The 24,361-nt window shown below is 37.2% G+C and overlaps 1 protein-coding gene across 6 annotated transcripts in view; it reads left to right on the forward strand.

Annotated features, from left to right (window-relative positions):
• Positions 1–1,038: 1,038 nt before the first annotated feature.
• Positions 1,039–24,361, forward strand: part of TBC1D32 (TBC1 domain family member 32) — an 80,193-nt gene continuing 56,870 nt past the window's right edge. For 2 of the 6 annotated variants that reach the window (XM_085217396.1, XM_085217398.1), the window contains exons 1-17: positions 1,040–1,365; positions 3,486–3,640; positions 6,658–6,819; positions 7,587–7,764; positions 8,366–8,437; positions 9,533–9,658; positions 11,183–11,261; positions 11,410–11,510; positions 11,594–11,655; positions 12,129–12,273; positions 12,880–12,939; positions 14,166–14,265; positions 14,563–14,700; positions 17,079–17,171; positions 17,415–17,557; positions 20,675–20,802; positions 21,777–21,978. In XM_085217396.1, the coding sequence (XP_085073522.1) occupies positions 3,486–3,640; positions 6,658–6,819; positions 7,587–7,764; positions 8,366–8,437; positions 9,533–9,658; positions 11,183–11,261; positions 11,410–11,510; positions 11,594–11,655; positions 12,129–12,273; positions 12,880–12,939; positions 14,166–14,265; positions 14,563–14,700; positions 17,079–17,171; positions 17,415–17,557; positions 20,675–20,802; positions 21,777–21,978 (1,944 nt within the window). In that variant the 5' untranslated portion in view covers positions 1,040–1,365. Of the gene's footprint in view, positions 1,366–3,485; positions 3,641–6,657; positions 6,820–7,586; positions 7,765–8,365; positions 8,438–9,532; positions 9,659–11,182; positions 11,262–11,409; positions 11,511–11,593; positions 11,656–12,128; positions 12,274–12,879; positions 12,940–14,165; positions 14,266–14,562; positions 14,701–17,078; positions 17,172–17,414; positions 17,558–20,674; positions 20,803–21,776; positions 21,979–24,361 lie in introns of all 6 variants that reach the window. The other 4 variants (XM_010707431.4, XM_085217395.1, XM_085217397.1 and 1 more) reach the window with 3 other exon arrangements.

The following is a 24,361-nucleotide window of genomic DNA, read 5'->3' on the forward strand; positions in this document are numbered from 1 at the left end:
TGTTAAATCTTTTATGCCCTATTACCCAACGCTTATCTCTTCCTCCCAGGGTTCCTCATTGGTTGAGTTCTTCGTGTTCACAACCTTCCTGAAGCTCAACTAAATGTACTGATACTGGCTAAACAAATTTTTGCTAGCTAAGCATAAATCACTAATTATTTAACTTCTAACACTTGCTCACTCAATACTTGGTCATTATTTCTGGACATCTGCTTGTCCTTGGATAGAGATAAGTTTGGAAGGAGGCTAGAGGGGAGTATCTTGATGCCTGCCTGCTGTATCTCAACCTACCCACAGAGTGAGGCAATCCAGTCTTGTGTGGAGGACTTGCCCGTTTTGATGTTTGTTAAGTCTGTTTTCCTTTTGCTGAGGGTACAGAACTGCCTTACAATACGCTTTCTAGTCCACAATACTATACCTATACTATTTGCAACATTTAAAAACTACTGCAGTTTTGCAAGCAAGAATTAATCACATAATTCAGCAATTATATTTCTAAAATATGCTACTAAAGTATATGTTATTTCCATTTTTTCACATCAGCTATTTCTAAGGACAAGTTACAAAATACAAATACACTGTCCACTATTTCTCCAGTTCAATTCCCCCATTTTGATATCTAATGCAAAAACAATATTCCATTCCTACATTTTCAACTCAAACGATTGTATGACTCTACGCTATAGGGTACTGGAAAAGAGAAATACTGCTGTAAACCGGAGTAATATCAACGAATGCCTATGATATTGATGGAAGACCCGCACAACACAGGGTGGAGCTGACAGGGACTGCCAGAGGTGAGCCCTTACACACCCAGCTAAGGATAAGACAGCAAAGTGAGCCATGTCTCAGTGCTTCATGCACTTTACTGGCACACAGATGCATCCTAGCTACTCAATCCCTGGGTTTTCCCTTGCAGTTGCCTGGGTGGTGGGTGCTTCATCACAGTATTGTGTAGGGGGAGGAATAAAGGTCGATGTGCATAAAGGGACGCTGTCCCTTTATGTTGTTTGGCCAACAACACGGAGACCACCCCATGCAGGGCAGCTGCACAGACAAAGGAGGCCGCGTCGTGTCCGGACTGCCGCCCTTCTGCCCCGTGGTCGGCGAGCGAAGGGAGAAGGCGGTCAGAGGCCCGGGCTGCTAACCAGCCAACACCGGGACACACCCACGCCAACGCAATGACCGCAGCAGCGCCTCCCACGGGCGTGCAGGGAGGAACAGGGTGCGGGCTGGGCCCTGCGAGACTCTCGCGATGTTGCTAGGGGCCCTGCGAGACTCGGCAGCGGGCGCCGCTGGTTGCTACGGCCCGCGACTGGGGGAGACGTGCGGCCGCTGCGAAGGGAGGGCAATCGCCGCCCCGAGGTGACTGTGCGGGTCTTGGAGTTCCGTGCGCGGCGGGGCGGGGAGCCGGCCGGTTCTGCCCCGGGGATGGCTCTGCTCTCGTGGCGGGGCCTGGCAGGGCCTGGCTGGGCCGCTCGCAGCTAGGGGCTGCGCGGGACTGGTGGTGCGGGAGGGGACTGGGGCGGAGTGCTCTATACTGTTAGTCACAGTGCGGGGGGAACCTGACGCTTTGAAAAACAAAAGCTGTTTGTATACGTGTTATGAGAAATCTGGTTGCTCCTAAACCTGATGGGCAGTTGAAGTGATTGACGATAAGAAATGGGAGAGGAGGAGGTTCTGATACAATCCGTGTTCCTATGGGGTGCTTCGTTGCTAAACGTCTGGGTTCAGTGTCTTGCTCAGACAAGCAGACAAGGGCTTCTGTGAAATTCCCCTTCGCATGGATAAACCCAGGCTGCAGCAGGGCACTTCTTTCATCATCCCTCAGACTTTTTGGTTGTAGAGTGATTTCACTGCGGTGAATTTGAACTTTCAAAGCGTGCGCAAACTGGGTTTGGTGTGTTTTAGCTGGGAAGTGATAATTCAGATTTTGCAGGGAAGCAGGTGTGCCTGCTGAACATCCCAAACCACACACTGCTGCGAGTGAATGTTAAGATAAGCAAGTTAGTGCTTATGTAAGTCACATTATACATTTCAAAGGGAGTGAGAGATAAAACTGCAGTATTTCCATAATTTGTCTCCATGAATAATGTGAAAGGTGCTTTGCAGGGATTGCTAACTGGTATTCAAACACCTACACTTCTAAAAATGCCTCCTGGCTCCAAATATCGTGGGAGTTTTGGATGTTTGTTTTTGTTTTTCTTTTCCAGGGGTTTAGGATGATGTTAGGGTCTAAATACAAGATTTATGAGAGTGGTTGGTATAGACCTAAAGTGAATTGACTTTGATTAAATGCCAAGAGACAGTAATTTTTAAGGCAGAGGGACTGCAAACCAGGGAGTTACAAGAATATCACAAAGGATTAGAATTATTATTTTTTTTAATTTATTTTAATACTGTTTCTGGTAAGATGGTTGCACTCATGTTGAATCATGTTTGATCAAAATGAAACGTTTATCAGCTGTACTACTTGCCACAGAGAACTTCAAACTCAGCTACCCTGTACCTTTATTAAAGCGTACCTTCTGAAATTGGAGCTAGATAACTGATTTTTTTTTTCAAGTTTCATGAAGTGATTTATTACATTGTCACTTCTAAGTGTGCATCTTGTTTATTCACAGGTGTTTGGAGTGTCTTTTGATTGATTCATTTTTTTTTTTCTAAAGTTCTCTAAATCATTCTTCCTCAAATAGATTAGAATATAATTAGTATATAAAGTAGAACTAGCATTAGGGATTTGAAACGTTCCTTGGCATATAAAGAAGTTTAAGCTGTGCATGATTTTAAGCTTATTAAATAGTGAACTAGAAATTGAGGGGTTTTGTTTGGTTGGCAACCCTTGAGAATGCTATCTTCTGTACTTAACATATATTTCCCGCTTCTGCTGCTCTTTGTTTTTCCCAGTAGCTGTAATGTTGAAATGACAGGACTCTGTCAGGTCATTCTGCTGTTGATACCATGGGGAAATAAAACATTTATGACAATTTCACCTGATTCTTGTTACTTGCAAAAGCTTCCAGCACCTTCCATGGCAGGCACAGCTCTAGCTCTGAGTGGAGAGAGAGAAAAATCAGAACTGAGCAGCAACAGTACTTGAGTAGGTGGTGAGAGACTTCTAGGTGTTTCTCATCAAGATAGTAATTACATATGTGGAACTTTTTTTTTTTTTCTTTTCTTTTGTAGTTATGGGGTGGTCTTCACGCAGTTACAAACAAAAGCAAAATACTCAGATTTTTCTTAACGCATTGAGAACGTTGCACTAAGATAACAGAAAACCCATTAAAACTGATTTGGTTATATTGATTCTAGTTAGTTGGAAGATAGGCGCTATCAAACGCTTCCTGTTTGTAGTCAGGTGTTTTTATAGCATCACCTCATGCTTTTGATAACAGGCACAAAAATTGAGAGTTTTTGTTGCATCTTAAGGTAAAAATAAAAAAAGAAACAATGAAATCATTTTATTCTTAATTTACTTCTTACAGATGTCTCAGTTTACAAATGAAGATGAAGTTCTGTTACAGTCCATGCTTAGACAATTGCTGCAAAGTGTGAAGGAAAAAATCACTGGGGCTCCGTCAGTGGAATGTGCAGAAGAGATTCTCTTGCATTTGGAGGAAACTGATGAAAATTTTCACAAGTAAAAATATTTTTGCTATTTTTAACATTCAGGAGGAAGTAAAATATGTTGAACATGGTATTCATGGAAATTGTTTGCAGTTTGTATCAGTGTGTGAATGAACATGTATGTATTTTTTTACAGAGAGACTCCTGTCAGTAATCAGATTTCAGGAGCTGTTAATTTAGAGAATACAATGAATTCTGACATTTTTTCACTCTTGGTGATACTTTATTTTTACTGTTTATTTTTACATTTACATTTTGTAAATTTCTCATGAACAGCTCCTCAGTTACTACTTAATGCACATGCACTCATATGGTACTAAACAGAAATACAAACAGAAGTTCAAAGAAGTCCTACCTGAAGACTATCAGGATGTTTTTGACACTTGCAAGGCAATATAATTTTGTTTATCAGAATAAAGTAAAATTTTAAAAAGCTACCTGACTTCTATATTTGTTTGTTCTGTGTGACTTAGTTTACTGAACCTTTGTATTTTTTATCAGTAAGTTATTCCTTAAGTTTACATCTTGCATAAGATGGAAATGCATCATATTTTTTGTTAAGTCAAATGTGAACTTCCATGGTAGTTCCATAAACTTCCACTTCAAACATGTTTGCTTTTCAACTGTGGAGGATTTTTAGGATGCGTCTATGACAAGTCAAGGGAATATCAAGCTTAAGTGATCTTGAAGACATTTTATTATGGACCAGAGTTCTGTGACTTGATTTCTCTTGAGAAAGCTGACTACCTGGTACTTAACCCCTCAGAAATGGAACTATCTGGAATTTGCCAAAATCTGTGTAGTTTTAACTTTGTGTTGTGAGTAGTAGAAGTTATGCAAAAGTAAATAAGTGAAATAGTGAGATTTTGCATAAACTCTTGTTCTGTCATTTTCACACTTTCATCCATTTGTATCTTTCCAAGATATTAAATGCATTAATAGATTTTTAGTTCATTTCAAATTTGTTTTACAAGTTGTATCAGTTCTTTTAATTTGGTAGAAGTCTTTAAGATTTTCAGCACCAAACCTGAGACAAACCTGAGAGTAAAAAGTTTGCTATAGATATATCAAAATTAAAAATGTGCTTTGTAAGCAGCACACTTTCATTTACAGGACATCTACAGTAAAATGAAGAACATGACATTAATTCTATCAATGTTTTTTTCTGAAAAGCTACTAGAAGAATTATCAGGGTGAAAGGGGTAAACTCTACAATTGATGGGAGTAAAAGAATAGTGTTCCAATTCTAAACACTGAAACTATGGCGTCCGTTATTATTTCTGGTATGGTAAAACACTGGGATGCCAACAGATCCTTCATTTTCACAAGGGAGGTTTTAACATAGAATTAATGTATAGTGTGTCAAGTGATGCTTTCAAATGTTCTCTTCAGTGAGAACATTACTTTCTGATGCTGGAGTATTTCTGGAGGTGTTGGAGTCTTTACACGTTCATGACCCACACTTGTATGATTGGGTTTTCATGGAAGTTCAAGGAGGTCATATGGAGCTTTATGACTAGAACAATTAGGAAACTTTCTCCTTGACACTTAAACCATCCATCCAGACTGCAGGCTATTAGCAGCATGTGCTTTTCCCTTGTTCAGCTCTGCATTCTTGTCAGTATTATTTCTGTATCATAGTTACTGTGTGTCAGCATTTTTACCAGGTTTTGAGTACTCACTTCAAACTTTTTCATCGTGATGTGGAAAAGGGAGACAGAGGGTCCTCAGAAAGCAAATAAAAAGGAAATTTGAATTAATTTGAAGTTTAAATGCAGTAATAGAAATCAAGAATTTTGGTTTGGTAGATTTTTATTGTATAAATAGCTGGTACAGTCCTGATACATATAAAATTTAAATCTTGGAGTTTTCTTTACAGGTTTTTTTTTCTTTTTTTTTTTTTTTTCATGCTGGAACTTCCATTGTAAGACTAGCCAGATCAGTGTGACTGACTTCTGCATGAGAAGAAGTATTTTTGAGATGTCTGAAATACTTGTTAGGAAGTATTTTTAAGGTGCAAAAGGTAATACTAGGATTTCAGGAAGGCATAAACTCAGTGATTGTTGTGTATGCCAGAATAAAGCTGTCACTACAAAAGTGTATACCATGGCAATGTTATTTCAAAAAAAAAAAAAAAAAAAGAGAAAGGGAGAGCTTTATGAAATCTTTTATTAAATAGAGAGTTGGGCAATTTCATTACTGCAGAAGTGAAAAGCTAGTCTAGAAGGCAGGAGAATGCAAATAAATGTGTTTACATCTTTCTTGAAATGAATTTCCATTACTTTCCTTTAGAACAAAAGTGAGATAGGAGGGGAAATAAGCAGGAAATTGAGGGAAAAAAAATAAAATAGAACTGTTATACCTGATAGAACTTGAGGTAGGCAATTCAATGATAAAGTATGTATCGTAATACAAGATAAAATTTTCTGTGCTTTTTTTTGTATCTTCAGTATAATGTGATTTTTTTAATATATCCAAAAAAGCAAGAGCTGCTAACTTGTAAGAGTTGCTTTTATTTACACTTTATAGCTGTGCCTCTGTGCTTACATGATAAAGCGGTTGGAGGATTGGAGCTTGATAGTCTTTAAGGTCCTTTCCAGCCTAAGCCATTCTATGATGTGATTATATGATTTCTGTTTGAATTTTTCTTACTGTAAATTTATTGTAACTAACACAAAGTAGTTACGGATCTGCATTTGATAAAATCAAAATAAGACAGTGATGAATTAATGATGCTCAAAGTAATAAGTTTTGTTTTTTTGTTTATTTTTGCAGTTTTAAGTTTGAGATTTCTTGATACTTTGTTTTTGTCTGCAAAACCTTAACAATTTGATACTGTTCCTTGCTAGATTATGTTGGATATTGAAAAAAATCAATCTTTATTGTATTTTCACAGTTGAGGTTTATTTCTCTGTAAATCCTTACCTTAAAAGTAAGATACCTATGCAGAAAGATGTTAATACAACACTAAAAACGTGTGAGAATGATCACATAGTAATGCCACGTTTCAATTTCGGATGTTTGTTTCAGCTATGAATTTGTGAAATACCTTAGGCAGTATATAAATAATACTCTGGGCTCTCTGATTGAAGAAGAATCGGAAAAATGTACTTCTACTCAAAATCAGAGTGAAGTTTCTGGCTATGATACTCTTGTCCAACATGTTACTAAGAAGACGCGTGAATCAAAGCAGTGAGTATATGCATGTAATTCACATTTTTATTACTTCTTGGTCTGTCTTACCTTTCTCTTAGTGATAGGACAAGGGGCAACGGTTTTGAGTTCATGGAGGGAATGTTTAGACTAGATGTCAGGGGGAGGTGTTCTTAGAGAGTGGTGAGGTGTGAAGATACTGCCCAGAGAGGCTGTGGATGCTCCGTCCAGATTGGATGGGGCTGCAGGTAGCCTGGTCTAGTATCAGATCTGGAGGTTGGTGGATGGTTGGGATTGGAACTTGATGAACCTTGGGATCCCTTTCAATCCAAGCCATTCTGTGATTCTGTGACCTGTATTCACGACCTTGAATCAAGTTGGCATGTTCTTTTCTGGTTCTGTTCAAGGCTTACAACAGAAAAAGAACTGAAAAAACTAACAATAACAATAATTAGAACTGATCTGTTGCCTCAGGCGCAGATCTTCCCCTCAAATGGATTCACATGCTTCCTGCTTAAGAACCTCTCTGGGTAGGATTGTTTTAATGATGGTTTCCTTGAATGGTTTTAGAAGGGCAAAAGAGAATCTTATTATAATTTTGAAATACAGTTTCCTTCCTGACTGAAGGATACCTGCATATTTTGTTGCTCATTTTAGATTTGCATTTTTATTTTCATTGTTTTTCATCCACTGCATTCAGATCTAAGTAACATGCCATATTCACTTTAAGCGGCCTAATTCATTACGTGAGGTTTTTGAATTTGTTACCTCTATGCTCTAATATGAAAATCATCTTTATATTGAAGATACAGAGAAATGATGCATGCCTTGAAGAATGTCATGACGATTGTGGTAGAGTCTTTAATTAACAAGTTCGAAGAAGATCGGATGTGTAATAAGGAGCTGGATAGTAAAACCAAGAAAAAATGTCAAAGTGATTATTATACAGACAACTGTTCTGACAGTGACTCTTCATTCAATCAAGTAAATGCATTTTATCTCTATGTTATGAAATGAGCATGATACTGCAAAATTTCTGCTAGCAGAGATTGAAAGGCAGCCCTAGAGAATGATTAATGCTTCCTATCTTTGATATAGTTGAAAATAAATGAAATGTCATTCTTGTACTTTGAAGTACTGAGCTTATGCTAGCTGCTTGACCTTTAGACAGCATATACTGGAGAATCCTGTATACGTTCTGAAGTACCTATGCAAGTACTGCATAGACTAAGAGAATAGTTAAAGCTGTATTTTATTCAACTTTTTTTGTAATTTTACTTTAGAAGCCAAATAACATATACTTTATTTCTGGACTGCTTCACTATACTACTTAATGAATTATCATAGGGCATTTTATGAAGATACAGGAAACTTTTAAGTGAAGTAAAGCAATATTTTTAAGGGAAATTTTTATTTCTATAAATTTACCTTTGGCCAAATCTCAGAGAATATTTAACATTAAATTCAACATTTTGAAGTTCTAATTATTAAAAGTAAATTAGATACAGAAAGACTGGTTATTTTAATCTTCTGCTATTCAGCTTAATAAAATACATGAATGTTCATTGTATAATGTGTATTACAGAGTTATACATTCATGAGTCAAGAACAATTGCAGCTGCTTGTGGAAAAGTTTGACCCTATTCAGCCTAAGGAAGTAAGTTTAAAAAAAAAATAAACATTAATTTGTATCAATCTTTTATGGCATATTGGAAAACAGACTACTATGCAAGCATTCTTATGTACATAAGTGGAATCTTGTCTTGTTTCTTGTATCTTGGCTTCAGTGCTGTAAGTGCATGGCAATGCAGTGTTTCATTCATTATGACAATCAGGCTCAAAAACTGTAGTTGCAGCAAGTATCTTAGTTTTTTGATCAGGAGTTTGTGTGTTATAGATGAACGTTTTTAGTTATAAAAAATTGTTATGTGAGGACTTAAGCTGAACCATGGTTTCCTACAAACACATCTTTTGGTCTTTTTGATAAATTCCATGTTGTCCTTTGCATTATCCCTCTCAGGAGAGAGGTGCCTGCAGATCTGCCAGCTACCCGAGTTGAATGTGTAATGTCCGAGTTATGTTTGCCTTTCTGTCAGTGGCAGTGCTAATTTGGGTCTTTGACCTCCAGTCAGCTACTGGTACTATGAAACTTGGAAAAACTGGTATAAACATGGTGATCATGTAAGCTACGTTTTCTTAGACACCTAGGTAATGTGTCTGATACTATTAAATATGGTTGAAATTTCATTTGATTTCAGTAATATGAAGTGACTAGAGATTACTGTTATATAAAAATAAAAAAGTTATTTAAAATTATTTACGTTATGAAGCCGATGAAAGTTCAATAAAATACAGATTGTTTAGTAACTGTATTTCCAATTTGCCTTACAGACGTTTTAAAGAACAGCTAGGTGCAGTTGTAGCATTTGGTGGTGTTTTTTATATATTCCCTGGTAGCAAAATACTTGATGACAAACAGAAAGTAAGACAGAAATAAATACAGTCCTTTCATCTAGTATTGAAAACCTAATGTTACAAAATGTTTTTGTTGCTTCATAATATGTATGTTTGTTTTTTTTTTTCCCATCTCACAGACTGTGTTTTTCCCTAATCACCATGGGAAAGCATTTTGAGACTCCTTATCTGTTGTAAAGCAAGTCAAGTTCTTCCTTCCTCCAAATTAAATTGTAAATTACTTATTTGAAAGGTTGCTCTGGACAGATTTGCATTGTCTATCTTTCTGACTCTTCAGGTTCGCCAAGAAGCATTGCAGATGCTGTGCTTGGCCCCTCCATCTGATGTATTGAACTCTGAGTGTTGGCCAAATCTGCGTAAGCACCTGACGATGTCTCTGTCAGATCCTGATGAAATAGTCAGTGTAAGTTAGTGTTTTGTACGGAGTCATTAGATACATAGCTGTATTCAATAGTATTGAAAAAGAACAAGAAGTTAGATGTATGAGTATGTATGTACGTATGTATATGAGTAGTCCAGCAAGGTCCTAAGGCAGTTGTTATTTGTGTATGTGTCAGATGTGTCTCCATCAGAAGAGGGGTGGCCAGCAGGGACAGGGTGATTGTCCCCCTCTACTCTGCTCTTGAGAGGCCCCATCTGGAGTACTGTGTCCAGGTCGGGAGCCCCCTGTACAAGAAGGACAGGGAGCTGTTGAAGAGGATCCAGAGGAGGGCCATGAAGATGATGGGGGGACTGGAGCACCTCCCCTATGAAGGCAGGCTGAGGGAGCTGGGCTTGTTCAGCCTGGAGAAAAGAAAGCTGCGAAGTGACCTCATTGCAGCCTTTCAGTACCTAAAGGGAGCCTACAGACAGGAGGGGAGTCAACTCTTTGAAAAAGTAGATAACAGCAGGACAAGAAGAAATGGTTTTAAGTTGAGGGAGGGAAGATTTAGGTTGGATGTCAGGGGGAAGTTCTTTATAGAGAGAGTGATGAGGTGCTGGAACAGGCTGCCCAGAGAGGTTGTGGATGCCCCGTCCCTGGAGGTGTTCAAGGCCAGATTGGATGGGGCCCTGGGCAGCCTGGTGTAGTATTAAATGGGGAGGTTGGTGGCCCTGCATGTGGCAGGGGGGTTGGAGATCCATGATCCCTGTGGTCCCTTCCAATCCTGGCCATTCTGTGATTCTGTGAGATAAAGTTTTTGAAGCTAAAAAAAGACCTGTATGATTCCAACAGGTCTTGATTTAAAGGATTACAGCAGGACTTCAGTAGATTTTTAGACACCACAGTACTCTTTTATGTATTTTTAATGAGGGATGAAGAGGTTTGAATATTGTAAAACAAAATGTTGGCAAAAATCTTGTGTAAAACATTTCATTGTTAAAATTTCCTATTTAAGTCAAGCTTATACTCCATGATGATGAGAAAATAATACACAGAAATATGGCGCAGGCAATGAAGACGAAAGAGTTAGTAGCTCCTTAAACTACTTTCAGATAATTTATTATGCCAATTAAGCCTTTTCTTCCTTTCTTTTCTGAATTTTAAAGTGATTTTCAAATAAATGAATGTTGCCTGAGCTGCTGTCATGTATTACTCTTTCAATTTAGAAGATGTACAATTGCTTGATTTTAATGCTAGTTACAGTCATTGGCATGTTTAATGACATAAAAAGCATTAATGTTAACAGAAAATTATGGTAATATTTGCCAGTCAGTTACTTTGTATTTTAGTGAGCCTTTGCATTGGTGCTGTCAATTGAAGTGTTCAGGTAACATTTCTAGTGTTCTGGAGGTTTCTGTGATAGCAAACTATATATTTATAAAATATGTTTCAGATCTGTAGAAATAACAGTAAGTTAAGAGTAGTGTCACTACATATTGTTTATTGTGCAATACTAATACACGGTTCTATGACTATGTAATACCTTGCTTGCTTTTTCTCTCTTAGGAGAAAATTCTTAGGTTTTATGCAAAAACCTTTTCTTCATCTCCATTTAATATGACAAGAGAAGTCTATACAAGTTTAGGTATGTGCATTAAACTACATTTTTGAATTCGTGAGTCATTTACTTCCCGAAAAACATTTACCTTCTACTATGAAACTGTATAATAAGTCTGTTTTGCCTCTCTTGTCATGGAGCTGGGCTGTTTGTTTTTTTGTTTTGTTTTTTTTAGCACAACATTTGGAGTTTTACTTCCTTTCTGGAGAATATTCTCTTCGTATTTCATCAGGTCTGGATGTATCTAATGCAGATGTAAATCATATACTTAAAAAGGTATAAACTTTTCATGCCTTTTATCTTTTTTGTTGTTCTTGAAATATCATGGATAATTTTAAAACTTACAGTACTGTTAACAGGTTCGTCTGTTAAATGAATACCAGAAGGAAGCTCCATCTTCCTGGATTCGTTATCCAGAAAAGTATGTTGCCTTCAAGAATTCATTGTTGCTTCTCAATTTGTAGATTTTTTTTTGACATATGATTAGATGCATGTGATGTTAGCAAAATACTTTAAAAGGGTATGCAAACGACTTGTCAGTGGAAAGGGATAAAATAACAGAAGAAGAGAAAAGTGGGATAGGGTAGTTGCATAGGGGTGACCATGGATGATATTAAGCTGTTTATTAAGCTTTCAGAGTGTTTTGCAAAGTAACAAATGTGACATCTTGTGCTTACAAAATACGTAATTATTTAAGAAAGTACACCTTAATATTGTTCATTTCTTTCATGGTAACATAAAAAATCAATGTCCTTATAAGATTGAGTTAAAGATAACATTGATATTTAATTTTTATCTAAACAGCAAGGATTTACAATAAGGTTTGGTTTAGAAGACTACTGACAGATTTAAGTGATTTTTGCTTTTTTTTTTTTTTCCTATTTATGTCTTAAGGTACATGGAGGAAATAGTAGAGAGTACCTTGTCACTGTTGTCAGTAAAACATGATCCTAGTCATCCTGCCTCTTCAGACTTCTTAAGTCCAGTCTACTTTTTGGCTCTGCTGGATATCAAGGCTATATGGTTTAAAAAGTGGACGGTAAGCAAAAAGAAAGTAAAAGAAAAACCCACCAAACTTGTTGAATTCAGACGTATCTTGAAAACTTTGCTTATAACTCTTTTTATCACGGACCTACTAGGACGTTGATAACAAACTATAGTAATAAAAACTGTAATTAAGGAAATCTGGATTTCTTTAGGCATTTAGATCCTTTACCCTTTGACACTAGTCCCTCCCTTCCTCAAGAGTAAGTTATATATTAAGGTACGCAAATTGTCTGCTCCAGTGGATGTTAGAGATTTTTGCAGTCTGTCATTTTTAAACTTGTAATTTACAATTTGCTAACTAGTGTAAAACATGTAAAATACTTCAACCTTGTTATCGATACTATGTTTTACTGTATGATCTGCTGCACATTCTGTGGAATTTTTCAATTTTTTTTTTTTTTTTGACATCTTAATCTACTGCAAACAGAGGCTGGTTTGAATATAATATTAGTTTAAGCAAGCTGGATTTCAGTACATTGAATATATATTGTGCACAGGATCCTTAATGGGATAGGATTTGAAATAATTTTGACTTTTTTGTTTCAAAACTAAAATTCATGTATTTGGAATTGACACTACTTCTTCTGTGTAATTTTAGCATGCACATTACAGCAGAACAGTGATACTTAGGCTTTTGGAAAAGAAATATAAATTTTTGGTAAGTATATCCAAAGGATATTTCTACATGTTTCTTGTTTTTGCCTTGTCCTTCTTGTGAGAGCTGTTCCATGTTCATAGTCTAGATGAGGCTGGATGTGGTAGCCTGGTCTAGTAGTTGGCGACCATGCCCATGGCAGGGGGGTTGAAACTAGGTGATCTTTGTGGTCCTTTTTAACCCAGGCCATTCCATGATTCTATGAGCAATTTTTTTCCCCCTAATTTTATCTTTGATTAAATGCGCCAATTTTTAATACAGAGAAGATATGTGACCTGCTCTGAGTAAGTGGAATGTTTATAGCAAGTGTTTAAGTAGGATTTTTATCTGTTAATACTTTATTTTGCATCCTTATTTATAATTATTTCTGTCATTGTATAAAAATAGAAAACGTTGCATGAAGAAATGCAGTAATAACTCTCTGCTGAATTTAGATGTAAAGTGAGTCAGAAAAAAATCATACTCTTGAAAGTCAGATATGAACTGCTAAGGGTTAAAAGTGTCAGCAAGTTGAATCAAATGGCTTGCAGCTAAAAGATTATGATAGGAAGTCCAGTCCATAAGCAGGATAGTTTTGTGGTGTATAAGCATGGAGCGGGGTAGTTTTATGTAATGGTGTGAAAGTAAGGGTGGCATGGTATTTTTTCTTTTTGTGCATATCTGTAAGTTTTTGTCACTGTGAAAAAAATCAAGAGATCCAAAATGTGGTGTCTAAACATAGTTTTTTTTCATGTGCTACATTTTGTTTCATTTCTAACTCCATGGTGATAAAATTTCAACTTTTATAAACAGTGATTGTATTATGTGAATGAATAATATTCTGTAATAAAGCTGGAAGCACCCAGTAACCAACCTTAAGGTTTAGTAGATATAATCTCAACAAAGTTTTTTACATATGTATATGAAAATCTTCCATAGTAATGACCATATGGCAATCGAGTATTGTTACAAACTTCTCAGAATGCTTACATGTTCTCTGTGTTCTTGTTTGTAGATTGATTGGTTTAGCGTGCTTATACATCTGTAGATTGTGTTAATGTGTTTTAATAGCCATGTAAAGTTTTGCATCCCTTCTGTTACCCATTCAAAAGCCCTGAAACATGAAGTAGCTTCAGTGATGTGAATTTATACATTCTTTTATTAATGGGCAATACTAGGATACCAAAGTAAACATGTTTCTTGTAAAAAATGACGAGTATTGTGTTATTATGTGCTCTTTTTTCCTACAGATTAATGCAGCTGTCCAGCAATGTCTTGATTATTTTGAATTTTGCAAGACGGCAATTAGTAAAACTTCCAGAGTCGATGACTTCTCTCAGCAGCATTCTAGTGAGTCTTTTGTATCTATTGCATTACAAACTCATGGATTTGCTTTCTCAGTATCTTCGAGCATGCTACCTTAAGAGGAAGACATCCAGACATCCTGTTTGTTCTTTTTCTTAATCAAATATTTTATGTCTGGCTTTTGAGACACCACTGGTAGTCTTTTAATTATTTATACTCTCTGTCTTTGTATATAAAATGATCTACATGTACTATAGACACATTATAAGTAGCAGCCACCTATTGTAAAGTAAATTAATATAGTCAAGTACTAATTTTGTTTTCTTTTTGTTGTTGTTGTAGATAATGAGCAGAAGTTTTTTTATACTGGATCAGAATTGCAGTACATCTATTTTGTTCATTCATTATGCCTTTTAGGCAGATTGTTGATTTATAAGCAAGGCCGAAATCTCTTTCCAGTACAGCTGAAAAACAAAAAAGGTAAGAGGGGAGGTGAGGAAAATGGAACCTTTTGAGCAACAACAGCATATTTGTACTTACATATGTTTCGACTGCAATACTGTAGGTGTTACAGGATGAAGTTCTGTTTTAGCAATTCTGTGCCTACCAAACTTTGTTAAAAGATGACATAGATAATTTTCAGCTTCAGCACTGTTTTCTAATCTTTGATGGATATGGTTGAATAGAGCATTTTTTTTCCTGATAATATATGTATTAATTTCATGTTGAAGGAGAGTTCTATCAGTATATGATTCAGTCTTTCTAGCTATGGGTAATATCTTTTGTCAAGACATTGATATAATTGATTGTCTGGTGAAGTCCCTGGTGACTGGAAAAAGGGAAACATTACTCCCATTTTTTAAGAAAGGGAGAAAGGAAGATCTGGGAAACTACAGGCCGGTAAGCCCCACCTCTGTGCCTGGGAAGATCGTGGAGTTCCGTGGATCCTAGAAGCTATGTTAAGCACATATGAGATAAAGAGGTGATTCGAGACAGTAAGCATGGCTTCACCAAGGGCGGATTGTGCCTGACCAATCTGGTGGCATTCTATGATGGAGTGATGGCTTTGGTGGATGGGGGAGGGGGAGTGGGATGTCATCTACCTGGACTTCTGCAAGGCCTTTGACATGGTCCCTCACCACATCCTTCTCTCTAAATTGGAGAGATGTGGATTTGAAGGATAGACTGTTCGATGGATTAGGAATTGGCTGGCTGGATGCAGCCAAATGGTTGTGATCAATGGTTCTGTGTCCAGATGGGGGCCGGTCACAAGCCATGCCTCTCAGGGGTTGGTCTTGGGACCAGTGCTCTTCAGCATCTTCATCAACGACATAGATGATTGCATTGAGTGCACCCTCAGCAAGTTTGTGGATGACACCAAACTGAGCGGTGCAGTCGATACATTGGAAGGAAGGGAAGCCATCCAGAGGGACCTGACAGGCTGGAGAAGTGGGCCCATGAAAACCTAATGAGGTTCAATAAGGCAAAGTGGAGGGTATGCACTTGGGTTGGGGCAATCCCAGGTATTTATACAAGCTGATGAAAGATCTCCTTGAGAGCAGTCCTGCAGAGAAGGACTTGGGGGTCCTGGTAGACAAGAAGCTGGACATGAGTCAGCAGTTTGTGCTTGTAGCCCAAAAGGCCAACTGTGTTCTGGGTGCATTAAAAAAGGGATGGCCAGCAGGGAGAGGGAGGTGATTGTCCTCTTCTACTCAGCTCTTCTGAGGCCCCATCTGGACTAGTGCATCTAGGCCTGGGGCCCCAGTACAGGAAGGACGTGAAGCTCTTGGAGCGGATCCAGACGAGGGCCGCTAAGATGATCCGAGGGCTGGAGCACCTCTCCTATGAGGAAAGGTTGAGGGAACTGGACTTGTTTAGCTTGGAGAGGAGAAGGCTCCGGGGAGACCTCATTGTGGCTTTCCAGTACTTGAAGGGAGTAGTATGAACTGGAGGGCGTATGACTTTATGAGGGTGGATAGTGATAGGACAAGGGGGAATGGTTTTCAACTGAGACAGGGGAGGTTTAGGTTAGATATTAGGAGGAAGTTTTTCACTCAGAGGATGATGATACACTTGAACAGGTTGCCTAAGGAGGTTATGGGTGCTGCATCCCTGGAGGCATTCAAGGCCAGGCTGGATGTGGCTCTGGGTCAGCCTGGTCTGGTGGTTGACGACCCTGCCCATGGCAGGGGGATTGAAACTAAATGATCATTGTGGTCCTTTTCAACCCAGGCCATTCCGTGATTCTATGATTGGAAAGAGAAGTGCTTGGAGATTTCACATGTGAAACAAAATCAGTACTTCAAATTAAATACAATTTTACCAATTACTCTGAGTTTGACTTAATTATATAATAAAACAGTGCAGAGGGAATGATCGATAGCTATGGAACAGAGGTGTTAGTAAGTACAGGAGAGATGAGATGGAAACGCCCTTGGAAGTCCAGAGAAATCTACGTTTAGTGATACACAATGTGATAACAGTCATAGCTTTCCATTACATTAGTATCTCTATTAATCCAATATAGAATTAATTGCATTTCTGGATAGCAGTAGTTATGTCTATTAAAGATTTTTCATAACTCCAATTTGAGAATGAGATCTTAAGAGACCCAGTATAGGAAGTTGCAAGGAAGGAACATCCACTCACTGAATCATTTTTTTCATTTATATATTATTTGTATAACTCCATGTAAGCAATGATCTTTTGATGATACTTACTTTTTTCTCTCCCCTACAAAAGTAAAAGTCTCATCCTCTTATGTGTCCTCTGCTTCATGGATACCAGCCCTTTCCTCACAAATTTATAAAATCGCAGTCATATTTGAGTTTCCAGAGTGCTCTTTTCTTTTTTTATAGATTGCGTATCCCTAACTGATCTGTTGGTATTATTTACTCAACTTATTTATTACTCTCCAAGATACTCAAAGGAGGCTTTGACAGCACATACAGGTAAATGTTTTTTATATATGCTAAAATGTATAGTAATAGTGAGACCTCTGGTAACATTTAAAGAAATAATAATTTGGGTCTGTTTGTTTTGCAGATTTTTATCTTCCCTTTCTCTGTAAGATTTTCTCCCTCCCTCTTTAAACCATTGCTTAAAGAAAGTGTTATTAATATAGCATTTATATAGGCTACATACATATGTTTATGTAACTTAATACATATATTCATAATTCTTGTGTTTGACAGACAATTATTCTCCAGCAAGTCTCGTTATGGAGATTCTGCAAGTGTTCTGTGATCAAACAGGGTGTGCTACTGACTGTTTATATACAGATGCAGTGATGGATGCCCTACTTGATCCTCTTCAAAGTTTACTGAATGGTACAGAGGTTTGTAGTAGTCTTCAAAATAAATTTTAAATATGTAGTATATTATATTTTTAATATTTTTTTCAGAAAATTTATGTTGTCATGTGGTAACTCCAGTAGTATTTTCTACTTTAGCTATTACAGTAAGCTTAAATAGTATATATTGTCATTATCATTTGTCATATAGTTTTCTTCAAATCTTGTGAATAGTAGAAAAAATTGAACTGTAGTGAGACCATTCCCTTTGGGAACCTTTTTCTTCCTATACTTTTTCCTATTTTATGTGTTATCTTTCTAATCCACTCTGTCTGCTATTTAAAAGGAAATTTACTTTTGATAATTTCTAAATGTGGTTGACAACTTGAAATTAAACGTTTCCAGTAATTAGTGTGGGCAAAATACATAATACCATATGGAAAATTAGAGTTTTCTGATTTGGTAAAAGGAAGAGATTTAAAAAAAAACTCTGTAAGATCTGTACAAATTTTGTGAAATACTGTCTACCTTTAAGTACTTGAAAGTTTAGTTGAACTTGCCTTGCAAGGAGTTTAAGTTTCAGCTTATCCTATTGTTTTCGTTTTGACAAGATGCTTTCATTGCCTTAGGTGACTATAAATCTCAAGAAAGAGAAATTGAGGACCTGGATCTAGCGTGCATTAAGAGCCTGAGCTATGGTATTTGAGAGAAATTAATAGCTGAGAAGTTTTTAGTTTCCTGTTACTCAGATGTACAAAAGACCATCTAGATTCCTAACTTTACTACCTCATCCAGATTCTTAATTTTTTTAATACCCTCCTGATTATTATTTTTTCTGAGCAGTTTGTGAACTTTTAGGAAAGATTCTTCATATTAATGCATATCAAAAATATTCCAGTGCTTACAGTATTTTCAAATATTTTAAAGCATTTTGTTTATAATGTTTAAAACTATAGCGTTGAAAATCACGTCAATACTCTTAGTTCTTTTGCCAGTGTCTGTACTGAGTTAAGTAGCATCACTTACACATTTTATTTTATATTTATGGATACTTTTCAGAATTAAGACTTCAAGTTGTCGTGATTTTATTGCTGACTGCAAAAATGTAGTGCAGATTTTTTGAAGAACTAAAAATTGTTAAGCCTGAATATACTGTAGACACTAATTATCAAATTTAAAAAATAGTACTAAGATGATAATGCATGGATTGGCTGAGATGGAGGACTAGGTAATCCTCCAAGCAACCTTTATGGTCACATTGGATTCTAAAGCATGAGAGACAAATGTATACAGTAGTAACTTTTTAATTGATAAAGTAGTAAGTCAGTCCTTAACAGCTCTTCATTTTCTCTTTTTTTATGTGATACCCAGATAGCTAGATATCACAGGTAGCTGAATTCTCTCCAATTATAAGAAATCATGCAATTTAGTAACAGATTTTTTTGAACAAAAAAAACCTAAGTCTTATTCAGGAATACTTAATGCCAACCAGCTGTAGCATGCTATGTATGTATTGTGAATCTGAAAAGTGCCATGTTTCTTCTAATGAAGATACAAATTATTTTGTATCCAATCTGACAAACCAACAACTAGGAAAGATTGACAAAGTCAGAATAGCTTTTTCTCTTTTACCAGAATTGTAATTCTTGTTTCCCAAGCAAACCACTGGCACTTTGTAGACACTTATGAACCCAACGTTGCAATGAAGGACGTGGCTCTCCAGTGCTGAATTGTGCCTGTCTCAGACTTTGAGGCCTGCGGCCACATACCTGGCTTCATTTGAGAATGGAAAGCATTGGAGATGCATACAAGGCTCCTTAGCTCCACGGTGGGCCTAATGAACAAACCGTCATGTTATTTGGGCCACACATCTGCTTTAATTAAGAGTAAAGACTTTACCTGTTAAGCAGTGTGGTATTGCATATCTCCAGTAGAGAGAGAAACTCGGTGACTGTGAGCAGGAATTGTCAAAAAGATTTGTTTGTGAGCAATGTTTTTGACTTTTTGAGTTCTGTAGTCTCTGAGTTGCTGCTGAAGCATAACTAGTACAGAATATGGTATTCACATTGAAAATAAAGTACTGTGTGTTTTTTCTTGGACAGGGAAAGCAAAATAATACTATTCCAAAGAGAAAGTGACAGCATAGTGTTTTCCTTCTTTAAAATTCTAAACAGCCAAACACAGTAATCTAAAAATAAAATGTCAATTTCTTTTAACCCTCAGTTACAGAGGTAATTTTAACGAGAAAAACCAAAGTCCTAATAATATTTATCTCTGATTATACTGACTGCTGGCATTAATAGTAAATTCCTTAAATTGTAAAGTAATAAGACTTTTTCCTGGGTGCTCTATATAATACACAGATCTACCAATGAGAGAAAAAGCAGGAGCTGAATTGCATAGCTGTGTGAAAATCCCTTCTCCCATGAGTCCAGTGATCCTTGATGAATAACAGAGGAGTGGAAAGGATTTGAGCAGTGGACTTCGGCTTTAGGGTAGTGGTGTTCTGCTCTGACATACTAAGCATTTAATAAATGCCACTCGGAACAGTACTTCCCTTTAGCTCATCTTTGCCTAAAATTGATCTCTCTGTTGACTCTACCCTGTTTTCTTGGGTACAGCATCTGTTTATAAATCTGGGTAATTTGAAGTTTCTGGATGGGAGAGACTCCAGTTATCTCTTGGCTGTATATTCACAGAATCACACAATGATTGAAGTTGGAAGAGGACGGAGGTCTTCTGGTCTAAACAGGCCTACCAAGAGCCTGTGCAACTGGAATTCCATGTCTTACCAAACAGTTTCCAGTGCATATGCAGCAAAACAATAGTGTGTTTCTCACCTTGACTCAGATACTAGATGGCTTATCAAGAATCTTTCCACATTCATTGCGGGAAAAGAGAAGAGAGTTTAGAAATGTCTGTTCCCTGTATTTTGTAGTCATCAGACTTCTGCCATAATCATTAAAAGTGGCAATTACTGCCTTCTGTGATGTAGATTTTTATGTGATGGCATTTGAGCATAGGCTGCTTTCCTTTTGTTTAAACCATCCAGCAGACATCAGAAAGGTGACCTTCATTCAAATTCTGCATATATAAGCAGACTTGAATAAACAGCTTTTAGTAAAGCAATGAATTTAAAACTTTTTTTTGGCTCCCAAACAGGTATTTATAAATTGCCTTGAAACCACTTTAATTGATGTAGCTGATATTTTGGCAAGGATTGCTGCTGCAGAAGATGGTCTTTCTGTTCTTCTTTATGGAGAAAATAAAAACTCTGCAAAAGAAAATAGGTAAGAAGACATTAGTGAATAACATCAGTGAGGAATTTAATGAATTGCTAGTCTTATGAAGAGATACTCAGTTTTAAGAAATTATTTGTAGCATCTTTTGTTTGTGTTTGAAGTAAAAATATCTCATTATCAAATAGGAAGTGCTTTTGAGAATGTATAAGAGAGAGATTTATGTGTATAACCAGGTAAAATCGCACTTCTAAAGAAATATGTGACTTGCTCCAAAAGTAATGCCTCCTAGTTATTTCCATGGAAACTACAACAAACAAATAGAGCACAGTAACACTGCTTGAAAGAGAACGTCAGCTACAGAACGTTACATTTCAATGTTGCCACCATGATTAGCTATGCATTTTCACCAATGATGAACAAGAGCCTGCATGTTGCACTTGTGAAGGTCTTCATGGGTGTATACGGAATGTAGTTCGTGTTTCACACCACTGCTGCCACTGCTGAAGCACACTGTCTACCCACTGTCTCACTATGCAAACATCCACTATTTTGTCTCCATAAACATTCAGCGAACATTGTTGAATGACAGTGGGTGCAGTATTTTCCACATGGAGGAATTCAGTTACACACTTTTGCTTCATAAATGCTTCCGTATCAGACAGCGTTCTGTCAGATTACCCTTCTGCTGCCATCTGCAACAATGCAACAGAATGTAATGGAATATTTATGGGAAGCTTCAGCTTCAAAACACAGTTTATGTAGTTCACAGCATTTTGGGCTAGATGTTAGATAGTGGCTGCATGTTTGTTTTATGTGGACCAATAGCTAAGGTAAAACCACTTGCTTTACATCCTTTATTTGGACTACTGTTGGAAGTATTAATATATTGGACTCCTCCAGGGTGGGTAATAATTTCTTTCCACTACTCCTAGAAAAATTTAACTAAGCTCTGACAAAGGATTTTTTTCAGGGCTCATTGAAGGCTACAAACCAACATTTTAAAAGTGTTATTTTATTTCCAGTCCTACAGCTGTTCGTATAATTGTTCAGTTCACAAAGAAACTTCTTCATGACGACATTTCTCTTTTATCTGGATCCAAGCTTTTGCAAGTTGTTAAAGGAGCTTTCATTTTTGTATGTCGTCAGATGTATAGAACATGTGAAGGCCTGCAGATGCTAATTCCTTATGGCTTGCATGAATCAATTGGAGAGGCCTGGAAAAAGGTAAATCTTACTTTGTACTGGGAAGTTTAGAAAAATTTTACTTTGAGAGGTTTAGCTTAATGTGACAGATTTTCCTTAGTATAGATTCCTCTTACTTAAGAGGTGAGATAAGAATGCTTGGAATTGTTCTAAAAGTGAAGTTCTACTTTTCAAAATTTCCTTCTGTATGTAAATGTAGCAGCAGCTTAAATTGAGACTTATGTGTCTTAAGATTAAACCAGGAACTCTGAAGATGTATAGGTAGGCCTATCATTCATTGATCAACTGCTTTTTAAACGTTATCATTGATGCTAGAAATTATCTAATGTTCACTATTTGTCTGCTTGGATTTTAGTAAAGCATTTGATGCTGTTTCCTTCAGTATTCTCTTGGAGAAACTGGTTGCTCATGCCTTGAACAAATGTCCGGTTGTCTGGATGAAGAGCATGCTGGACAGCCTGGCTCAAAGAGTTCCAGTGAATGGAGTTCAGTCCAGTTGGCTGCTGGTCTCCAGTGGTGTTCCCTAGCAAACAGTACTAGGGCAGATTTTGTTTAACATTTTTATCAGAGATCTGGATGGAGGAGATCAAGTGCGCCCTCACTGAGTTTGCAGGCAATAGTAAGTTAGGCAGGACTTCCTACTTCACAGTAGGAAGGCTTTGCAGAAGGATCTGCATAGGCTAAATCAGTGCGCCAAGTCCAATCTCATGACTTTCAACAGGATTGTCAGGTACTGCACTTGTACAGGTATATGTAGAGGTACAGTCTTGGGGAAGAGTAGCGGGAATGTTGTCCAGCAGAAAAGTACTTAGAAATCCTGGTTGGCAGCTGGCTGAACATGAAGCCAGAAGTGTGCCTGGTTAGTCAAGAAGGCCAGTGACATCATGTCAGAAATACTGTGGCCAGTATGACTCAGGAAGTGATTTGTCCCTTTGTACACACCTGAAATACTGTGTTTGGTTTTGGACCCCTCACTACAGGAAGGCTATTTGGCTACTCAGGTGTGTGCAGAGATGAGTGACTTAAATATTTGGCTTTAATGGTTAGATGCTACTGAGATATTCTCAAAGTTGAAGGGTTATTCTCAAAGATGAATGGTCTGAAAATCAAGATTTTTGAGGAATGGCTGAGGAAATTGGGGTTGTTTTGTATAGAGAAGAGAAGCAGGGGAGGGGCCTCCTTGCTTCTTGTTGAAAGGAGGTTGAAGTGAAGAGAATGTCCAGCCTCTTTTCTAAAGTTTCAAGTGATAGGATGTGAGGAAAGGGACCAAGGGAGATTGAGACAGTATATTAAGAAGAATTTTTTCATGGTCAAGCACCAGAACAGTCCACCCACGAAAGTGATGGTGTCCCCATCCCTGAATGTATTTGGTAAGTGTGAACATGATACTAAGGAATGTGGTTAAGTGATGGGATTTGGTAGGTCAGGTTCGTGGTTGCTCTTGGTGATCTTGGAGGCCTTTTCTAACCTGCGGATGATTCTGTGATTCTGTATTTGTCACTGTCTGCTAGAGATCTGATCTTCATTCCTGCTCTGGGCTGTTTTGTAAGGAAAAACTCCTCTGATGTGATCTCAATATTTTTTAAGTTAAACCAATTAGTTTTGGTGGAAGATAGAAAAATATTTGACAAATATTTGACTTAAATGGTTGACTTAGATGGTTAGATGCTACTGAGATATTCTTAAGAGACTGTAGTAAGATGCACAAAGATGGAGTTCTTGTGCTATCTGTGTGTGGATACACTATGTAGAGTGTACACTTTCTCTTCCATCTGATTATTAGTCCAATGCATTTTCTGCTGGAAAGATCATGGGGACAACCATGAAGACTGTTCTGCTTTCTATTATAAATTTACTGAACAAGATATGTAGATCCTTGCTTTATTCTATATATATTTTTTTCTTTTTTTTTTGCTCCTATAATCATATGCAGTGTGAAAATTCTTACCAATTCTTACCATTTTGTCAGACTGCGCATCTACTGCCATCTGTAATAATGCAACAGAACACAGTGGAATATTAGTGGGAAAGTTCAGCCTCTATTGCCTTATGACCAACATCAGTCTCTGACATCAGGAGCCAGCATAATAAAATAGAAGGCACTACTTCTGGAGCAGCCCTCATGTTATTGTTAAGATGGAAGAGTGACACCAGGTGCTCCTTGCAAAAGCAGTTTTCAAAAAGTTCACAGTGAATTCAGACACATGTTGAAATCATGAAAGTAACTTGGGCAATATTTAGATAACATGCAAAACTTCAGTTTTGGCATTTGTCTAAGCAGAAACATTGTATTTGAACTATGGATACCAAAATTCTTATTGGAAGCAAACAAAATTAAGCTGTGTTACTTCACTTTATATTGAAAAATTGAATCATTTCCCCCCCCCTCTCTCCCTCTAGTGAT

Source organism: Meleagris gallopavo, chromosome 2, assembly GCF_905368555.1.
Source record: "Meleagris gallopavo chromosome 2, MGAL_WU_HG_1.1, whole genome shotgun sequence".
NCBI lineage: Eukaryota > Metazoa > Chordata > Aves > Galliformes > Phasianidae > Meleagris > Meleagris gallopavo.